At 41.4% G+C, this 9,568-nt stretch overlaps 1 protein-coding gene across 1 annotated transcript in view; it reads right to left on the bottom strand.

The window, feature by feature from the left end:
• wrap73 (WD repeat containing, antisense to TP73) overlaps positions 1–9,568 on the bottom strand; it is a 28,358-nt gene that overhangs the window by 1,749 nt on the left and 17,041 nt on the right. Inside the window, exons 11-12 of the mRNA XM_028453189.1 lie at positions 9,401–9,526; positions 688–879 (exon numbers count right to left, since the gene is read on the bottom strand). Coding sequence (XP_028308990.1) covers positions 688–879; positions 9,401–9,526 — 318 coding nt within the window. The remainder of the gene's footprint in view (positions 1–687; positions 880–9,400; positions 9,527–9,568) is intronic.

Genomic DNA, 9,568 nt, shown 5'->3' with positions numbered 1-9,568 from the left:
TGTCTTTCATTAGTTTTTTAATGCTTTTGTAAATGGGGCTCTTGTTTTGAAGTTAACCAGAGGTTTTGTCAGTAGCACAATGACGGGTCACCTAAAATCTCCAAAATGTCAGAATAAAATGAGTATATGTGAGTTTTATAGATCAAACGACCACATGTTGATTTTCAAATTGGTCATTTCTCGCTTAAAATGCTTTCAGAAGTTTTAAACGTGGAGAATCAATGGAGATGTTTAGCCTCAGGTTTATGTCATTGTAGGTTCCAAAGGCATCATGGGAAACTTCGAAAGCTACTTTAGTGGGAAGAACGGTCATCATCCTAATCATCTTAATGGTACTTAGAGTATATATTAGACCGTATTGAGTTTGTAGTGTATAGTAAGGAGTGTGCCATTTCCAACACAGCTATTATGTTACGAGTGATAAGGATATGAAACAAAACTCATAAATACAAAATTTAATAAAAGTTTCAGGGAAAACATGCCCACATCTTACACGGCTGCAATGAAAAGTAATTTGTATCTCAAATTTAGACCCTCGAAAAGAAATTATATTATACATTAATAATCCAACATTTCTTACTTTTTATTAAAAACTTTACAAGGGTCGAATCAATACCTGATTAGTTTTGCCGTTTCTTGAATCATGTTTTTTTAAATAATACAATAGAGTTGCACAATAGATTTTACCTTCAGTGGGAACTTGAACAGAGACACAGCCTCCTGGTGACCAGAGGTAGAGCTTGGAGTTGCCTGTGCACAGTGCCAGCCGGGGGCGCTTGGGGTCCCACTGAAAGCAGTGTACGCTTGAAATCTGCTCCAACACAGCCTCCAGCCTCAGCTTCTGCATGTTCCACACCCACACAGCACTCGCCATGTTGTCTACGGAAAGATAAGTACTGTTCCATCTCTAATGTCATTAAATGCACTGACAAAAAGTTAAATTGTGCCATCAGGCATTGTTTTAATTAGTTGGTACTAAAACGCAATACAAATGAAACATAACAATAGTTTTATCTGCAGTTTTTGTTTTCATTGCAAATAAATAAAATTAGGGATGTAACGATTAATCGTAAGGCAGTTAAAAATCAATTCATAGGTATCACGGTTGATATCAATTTTCTGAAAATTGCTATCCACAAGTGTAGGCGGCGGGCGGAGTCTGCTAATACTTTCTTTCTGGCCGCCTTCTACTCATTACCCCTTTAGCACTGAAAGAATATCTGTAATATTACTTGAATATCTGTAAAAGTCACGTTTTTCTATTAGCTCTGTCTGCTAGCATAGCTTCTCTTCTTCACTGCAAGATATCTGCATGCCAGCCGACCACTGTGTTACCAGCGCCCTCTGCTGGTCCAAACAAATATGACGTAATTTTTTTTTTAAAAGTCCAATTGTTAAGGCACAAAATACATTTTCAGTTGCACTTTTAAAAAGAAAAAGAACTATTATGCAGTTTTGCATTGTTTATTATAGAACCAGAATTTAAATTAATAGGCTTCATTTTCATTTGTATTATTCCTTTGTTTATTTCATTCAAGGTTTATTTTTAGTTAAATTGCATTGTTTTGAATAGTTTATCAAGGAATTCTTTTGACAATGAAAAATAAAAGGAAAATAATACAGTATTTTCTAGTTTTTTTCCCAAAAAAAAAATGTGTCTACAGTCCCATTTTGTAAAATAAATCGTGAGAGAATCGTATCGTGAACCCAGTATCGTGAATCGAATCAAATCGGGAGTTGAGTGAATCGTTACATCCCTAAATAAAATGGTCTCAATGAATTTTGCATTTAAAGGAACCCTCCACCTCTGCAGCGGCACACACGTTTCTGACTCAAAATCACAATAGCAGCGTAAAAAGCATGTATTTTACTGTAGTGTGCAGTTTTTTTAGCTGAATACCATAACAAGAGTGTGTGGATAGCGTCTACAGCGGGGGTCGGAACCTATGGCTCGTGAGCCAGGTGTGCCTCTTTTGATGATTGCATCTGGCTCGCCGATTTCGGCTTTTCAGATAAAACAAAATATTATCACTTGTTTCAATCCATCCATCGATTTTCCACTGCTATGTCTTGTTCAGGGCTGCAGGAGCAATTGTCCATTATTTTAATTGGATGATAATAGCCTACGTTGGCCGTTTTTGGGTAATCAGGTAAACGCTCCCTTTTGAATCAGTCTGCTCGGTCATTAGCTCAAAGCTAACCCTTCAACGAAGAAGATGGCGAAAAGAAAAAAAAGATGATGAGTATCGTACATTTCAGGACGAATGGACTGAAAAATTCGCCTTTGTGGAGAGAGCAGGTTCTGCGGTGTGCCTAATTTGCAATGACAAAATCGCATTGATGAAACGGTCGAATGTAAAGCGGCACTTCGAGACACGCCATGCTACCTTTGCATCGAAATACCCTGCGGGAGACAGCAGGAAGAAAGCGTGCCAAGAGCTACTGAGCAGGGTGCAAGCTAGCCAGCAGCAACTCCGCCTATGGACCCGGCAAGGTGACTATAATTCCGCTAGTTTTGCTGGATCTTTAGCAATTGTGAGGAACGGAAAACCATTCACAGAAGGCGAGTATGCTAAAACGTTCATGCTGGATGTAGCCAATGAACTTTTTGATGATCTTCCGAACAAAGACAAGATAATCAAACGGATACAAGACATGCCTCTGTTGGCAAGAACTGTTCATGATCGTACCATCATGATGGCAAACCAAGTGGAGGAAACGCAAGTGAAGGACATAAATGCAGCGCCGTTCTTTTCCCTGGCTTTGGATGAGTCAACAGACGTAAGTCATTTGTCGCAGTTCAGTGTGATTGCAAGATATGCTGCTGGTGACACACTGAGCGAAGAAAGTATTGCTGTTCTGCCAATAAAAGGGTCCACAAGAGGTGAAGATTTATTCAAGTCTTTCATGGAGTTCGCTCATGAAAAAAATCTGCCTATGGATAAACTTCTCTCAGTGTGTACTGATGGTGCTCCGTGTATGGTGGGGAAAAACAAAGGATTTGTGGCGCTTCTCCGTGAACATGAAAATAGACCTATCCTAAGTTTCCATTGCATTCGACACCAGGAGGCACTTTGTGCTCAGGTATGTGATGGGCAGCTTGGCGAAATGATGTCGCTGGTCATTCGTGTCATCAACTTTATTGTTGCCCGAGCCTTAAATGATCGCCAGTTTAAAACACTGCTGGATGAAGTTGGAAATAACTATCACGGTCTGCTTTTGCACAGCAATGTGCGTTGGTTGTCAAGGGGGAAGGTGCTCAGCTGTTTTGCGGCTTGCCTGAACAAAATCTGGACTTTCCTTAAAATAAAAGGCATCGAGCATCCTGAGCTAGCCGAAACCGAGTGGCTCCTCAAATTTTACTCTCTCGTGGATGTGACTGAACATCTGAGCCAGCTCAACGTGAAAATGCAAGGCATTGGAAATAGAGTTTTAACCCTTCAACACGCCGTGTTTGCTTTTGAAAACAAGCTGGAGCTCTTTATCATGGATCTTGAAACAGGTCGTTTACTACATTTTGAAAAACTGCAACAATTTAAAGATGCATGCACGGCAAGTGAGCCCACTCAAAACTTTGATCTCCACCAGCTAGCTGGCTTCACATCTAGTCTCCTACAGTCGTTCAAAGCACGCTTTGGAGATTTTCGTGAGCACACTCGTCTTTTAAATTCATCACCCATCCAAACGTGTGTTCACTGAACACAGCCGACCTGAGTTACATTCCTGATGTTTCCCTCAGAGATTTTGAAGCAGAAGTGGCTGACCTGAAGGCCTCAGACATGTGGGTGAATAAGTTCAAGTCAATGAATGATGATTTGGAAAGAATCGCACGACAGAAAGCTGAGTTGGCGAGCAAGCACATGTGGACAGAAATGAAAAAACTTCAACCTGAAGACCAGCTGATTATCAAAACTTGGAACGCGCTTCCTGTCACATACGACACACTGAAGCCTGTGAGTATTGCTGTGTTGACCATGTTTGGATCTACGTATTCATGTGACCAGTCATTTTCGCATCTTAAAAACATCAAGTCCAACCTACGATCACGTTTAACGGATGAAAGCCTCAACGCCTGCATGAAGCTTAACCTCACCAAGTACCAACCAGACTACAAAGCCATCAACAAATCCATGCAGCACCAGAAGTCGCATTAATGGTGAGTATTATAACAACATTATTTAAAAGAATAAATCCAGAGGCTTATTATACTCACATTTAGTTAAATTCAGTCTTAAAATATATTATATCAATCAATCAATCAATCAATCTTTATTTGTATAGCGCCAAATCATAACCAATGGTATCTCAAGACACTTTACAGTAGAGCAGTCTTAAGGATGGACTCTTCATTTTATGGATACACACATATGCATATATACGTATATACACCCAACATGAATTCATCATGGCGGCAAGGAAAACCTTCTGTTAAGCAGCAGGAACCTTGTGTGGATCCCATTCCTATGATGAACAGCCATCCACGTTATGCTGTGTTGGGTGTGTGCAGAGGAAAGGGTGGAGACAGAGTTGTTGAGACTCTGTAACTCCACACTGAGGATCCCACGGACCTGCAAGACAAAAGCCAGAAGGAGTACAGGAGCAAACACACAAGGGAAGAAGCAGACATACAGGGAGTGTTTGAGAGAGGAATGGGACCCTCTCCGGTCCCTCTCTAACCTAAATGACCTCTCTCTTAACGCCCTCTCCAACCTCTCTCCAACCGAGCATGCCAGACCCCCCCCCCGGCAGTCTATGCCTATTGCATCGTAATTATGAGCTATGAGCTGGTTCCTAACTAAAAGCTTTACCAAAGAGGAATGTTTTGAGCCTAACCTTAAAGGTAGAGAGGGTGTCTGCCCCCCGAACCGTGGTTGGTAGATGGTTCCAGAGAAGTGGGGCCTGATAACTGAAAGCTCTTCCTCCTATACTACTTTTAGAGACGAATGGAACAACGAGTAGTCCAGCATTTTGAGAGCGTAGTGTTCTGGGGGGATTGTATGGCACTACAAGCTCCTTGAGATAGACAGGTGCCTGTCCATTTAGGGCTTTATAAGTGAGAAGAAGAATCTTGAATTCTATTCTATATTTTATGGGAAGCCAATGCAGAGAGGCTAATACAGGAGTAATGTGATCTCTTCTCCTAGTTTTAGTCAGTACACGTGCTGCAGCATTTTGAACCAGCTGAAGTGTCTTAAGCGACTTGCTCGGGCAGCCTGCTAAAAGAGAATTACAATAATCCAGTCTAGAGGTAACAAAAGCATGGACTAGTTTTTCGGCGTCGCCCTGAGACAGGATAGATCTGATTTTAGCAATGTTACGGAGATGAAAGAAGGCTGTTCTTGAAGTTTGTTTTATGTGAGAGTTGAAGGATAAGTCCTGATCAAATAGAACCCCAAGGTTTCTAACAGTTGTGCTTTGTGCCAGAGTAATGCCATCTAGGGCAGTTAGGCTAGCATAGGTTTCTCTAAGGTGTCGTGGGCCCAGTACAATGACCTCAGTCTTGTCTGAGTTGAGAAGAAGAAAATTTTGGTCCATCCAGGCCCTAATGTCCTTTAGACAGGCCTCAAGTTTAGATAGCTGATTTGTCTCACCTGGCTTCATTGATACATACAGTTGGGTATCATCAGCATAGCAGTGAAAGTTAACAGAGTATTTTCTCATAACATTACCAAGGGGGATCATATAGATACAGAAGAGGATTGGACCTAGCACAGAGCCCTGAGGAACCCCGTAGCTTACTTTAGTGTACACAGAAGACTTATTATTCACGTGTACAAACTGGTACCTATCAGATAGGTAGGACTTAAACCAGTTTAGGGCAGTCCCTGTGATTCCAAGTAATTTCTCTAATCTCTCTAGTAGAATATAGTGATCTATAGTGTCAAAAGCTGCACTAAGATCTAATAAAACCAGCACTGAGAGTCGTCCTTCATCTGAAGCCCAGAGTAGATCATTATTTACTTTAACTAAAGCAGTCTCTGTGCTGTGTTGAGCTCTAAAACCTGACTGGAAGTCCTCGAACAGGCTGTTGTTTTGAAGAAATTCACAGAGCTGAGCTGCCACAACTTTCTCAAGAATCTTTGAAATAAAAGGAAGATTAGATATAGGCCTGTAGTTTGCTAAAGTGCTGGAATCAAGAGTAGGTTTTTTGAGAAGGGGTTTGATTACAGCTACTTTAAAGGACTGTGGCACGTAGCCTATTGATAGGGATATATTTATTGTCTCCAACAAAGATGGGCAGACCAGGGGAACAACTTCTTTAAACAGCTTAGTTGGGATCGGATCTGAAAGGCAGGTCGATGGTTTGGAGGATGAAATAATAGAGTTAAGTTCCTGAAGTCCTATATGTGTGAAACAGTTTAGGTTAGGCCTATTTACATTTAATGGTACAGCAGGCCCAGGTGAAGGCAGGGAGTGGCTAATTTTATCTCTAATCTTATGAATTTTATCGTTAAAAAATGTCATAAAGTCCTCACAGCTGAGGGCTAGAGGAATCATGGGCTCAATAGAGCTCTGACTTTGTGTTAGCCTGGCTACAGTGCTGAAAAGGTACCTCGGATTATTTTTATTTTCTTCAATTAGTGAGGAATAGTATGTAGATCGACTATGTCGTAAGGCTGTCATGTATTTACTATGGCTTTCTTGCCAGAGTATTCGTGACTCCTCTGTTTTATTGGAGCGCCACATTCTCTCTAATTTACGGGTTGTTTGTTTGAGTGTGTGAGTTTCAGAGCTAAACCACGGAGCTTTCCTCTGACGTTTAATAGTTTTTTCCCTCAATGGGGCAATTGAGTCCAAGGTGGATTTTAGTAGACTAGCAGAGCTATCGACAAGCAAATCCAGTTGAGAGGGGTTATAATTAATATCATAGTTATTTATTGGATGGTGCACTGAGTTTAAGGCAGCAGGAATGGCCTCTTTAAATTTAGCCACAGCACTATTGGACAGATTTCTACTCATAACTATTTTATTGCACAGTGCGAGATCCTCTAGGATAATGTTAAAAGATATTAAAAAGTGATCTGATAGCAGAGGATTTTCAGGGTAGACTTTTAGTTCATTAATATCAAGGCCATATGTTAGAACAAGATCAAGAGTATGATTTAAATGACGAGTAGCTTCATTAATAGTTTGAAAAAAGCCAACTGAGTCTATTAGGGTCATAAAGGCTGAGCTCAGGCTATCACTATCTTTGTCCACATGGATATTAAAATCTCCTACTATTAGTATTTTATCAGAACTGAGGACTAAGTTTGATATAAACTCAGAGAATTCTGATAGAAATTCAGAATAAGGGCCTGGAGGACGGTAAATTATCGCAAATAAGACTGGCTGGCAGGTTTTTGATTCGGTATGAGATAAATTTAGAATCAGGCTTTCAAAGGAAGTGTAACTGGCCTTTGGTTTAGGATAGATTAGGAGAGAGGAATGATAAATAGCTGCTACACCACCTCCACGGCCTATGTCTCGTGGCATATGAGTATTTAAATGACTGGGAGGAGTGGCTTCATTTAAACTAACATATTCATCTTGATACAGCCATGTTTCAGTTAAACAGAATAAATCAAAGTTATTTTCTGAGATAAGGTCATTTACTAGTAGAGATTTGGATCTCAGTGATCTAATATTTAATAGAGCACATCTAATGGTTTTATGTTTTGGTGTTTCTAGATTTCAGATTTTAATTTTTTTCAGATTTTTATAATTGATAGCTCTTTTATTTGATTTTATGTTAAAATCATTGTGAAATTTGGGTCGGGGGACTGACACCGTCTCCATAAAATAATATTCATCACCATCACAGCAGTTGCCATGGCGATGAACACAGCTATCATAATAGCAATGGGAGGGAAACTGTCCTAAGGCAAGCGCAGAGGGGCGTGGAGGACTCCCCCTCTGTAACATGGTCTCATTCATGAGATGTCATAAATGTGCCATGTTTTCTGATAGTAGAGATGCTCCCTCCAAAGTAGGATGGATTCCATCTCTTCCTATCAGGTTCGGTTTTCCCCAGAAGGATCTCCAATTATCAATGAAGCCCACCTCGTTTTCTGGGCACCACCTCGATAGCCAGCGGTTAAATGATGACATGCGGCTATACATGTCATCACTGGTCAGATTTGGTAAGGGACCAGAGACATTGTTTTAGCATAAGCACAAACTGATTCAATGTTCACTTTGGTTGCTTCCGACTGACGACGTCGGGAGTCATTAGTGCCGACATGGAGGACTATCCTATCAAACTTACGATTACTCTTTGCCAGCAACTTTAGATTTGATTCTATGTCGCCCGCTCTGGCCCCTGGGATGCACCTCACAATGCCCGCTGACTTCGCTAGCTTCACGTTTCTCACTATGGAGTCGCCAATTATCAGAGTTTGTTCCCCGGTGAGTGTGTTGTCCTCACGGAGGGGGGAGAACCTGTTTGAGACGTGAACATGGTGGTGTCCCGAGCGGCTTTTTGACCTTCGACTATGCTTACCACGGACAGTAACCCACTCATTGCTGGCCGGGGGGGAAGCTGAGCTAGCGCTAGCAAGGTCCGCACCGGCTAGGTCCTGCTTGCTAGCTTCTGTTTTGGTATCAGGGGTGCGGAACCGCTTCTCCAGATTGTTGATCCTCGCCTCCATATCTAACAGTACGCTACACTTTATGCAACTACCATTGTCCCTAAAGGAGGACGAGGAGTAACTAAACATCTGACACACCGGGCAGGAGAGCGGAGGGGAGGAGAGAGAAGCCATAGGTGCTAAATTTAAGCTAAGCTAAGCTAAGGACAAAAGGAAGTTTAAAGGAGATTACACTGCCTATAAGAGGCGGGATTGCTTTTTACTTAACCTTCGTAAGTTTAACTGTACGGTAAAACAAGTGTTTTCAAGGCTAAAATATCAATGACAACAAGTTTGATTAGCGTTAGCAGAACACAGTAGTAGAGCGCTGCAAACAGCGGTAGAGTGTAAACAGGAAATGATCGATACGTCACCACGTCAGCACGTCACCAGCGTCAGCACGTCTCACTGAAATAAATTTCCAAATATTTTGTTGCTTTCATGGCTCTCTGAGTCAAAAAGGTTCCCGACCCCTGGTCTACAGACACCTACTCATGAAGCGAGGCGAGCACTGTCTACAGTAGCCCCTCCCATCAGTCAGCTCCGCATGTGGGTTCTTAAGGTGGACTGACAGCATCAATGCTTGTCTGAAGCTTTAGGATTAATGCCACCTTAAAAATACCAGTAACAGGGCAGATAAGAATGTAGCTTATCAGTCCAAAAAAAAAAATAATTTGCAGCCTTTACGATTAGAAAATCACGTTTTATGATATCGTGAGAATATCGCAAATGCGAGTAATTGTTTAGCCTTAATTGAGGAAAGAAGAAAACAAATACCCATGAGGTCTTACCATTTTTAGTGGCCATGTATCGACTGTCAGAGCTGAAGGCCAAAGCAGACACACCGATCTTTGGGTTGGCTCGGTCAGGATCTGGTTTGACCGCAGGAATTTGGATGGGCAGTGGGCAGATCTCATCTGATTTGGTATGTGTAGAGTTAGTAGATTATAGCAATCAAA

The sequence above is a fragment of the Gouania willdenowi genome, chromosome 7 (genome assembly GCF_900634775.1).
Source record: "Gouania willdenowi chromosome 7, fGouWil2.1, whole genome shotgun sequence".
In the NCBI taxonomy this organism is placed as follows: domain Eukaryota; kingdom Metazoa; phylum Chordata; class Actinopteri; order Blenniiformes; family Gobiesocidae; genus Gouania; species Gouania willdenowi.
This window is presented reverse-complemented; position numbering and strand designations above follow the sequence as displayed.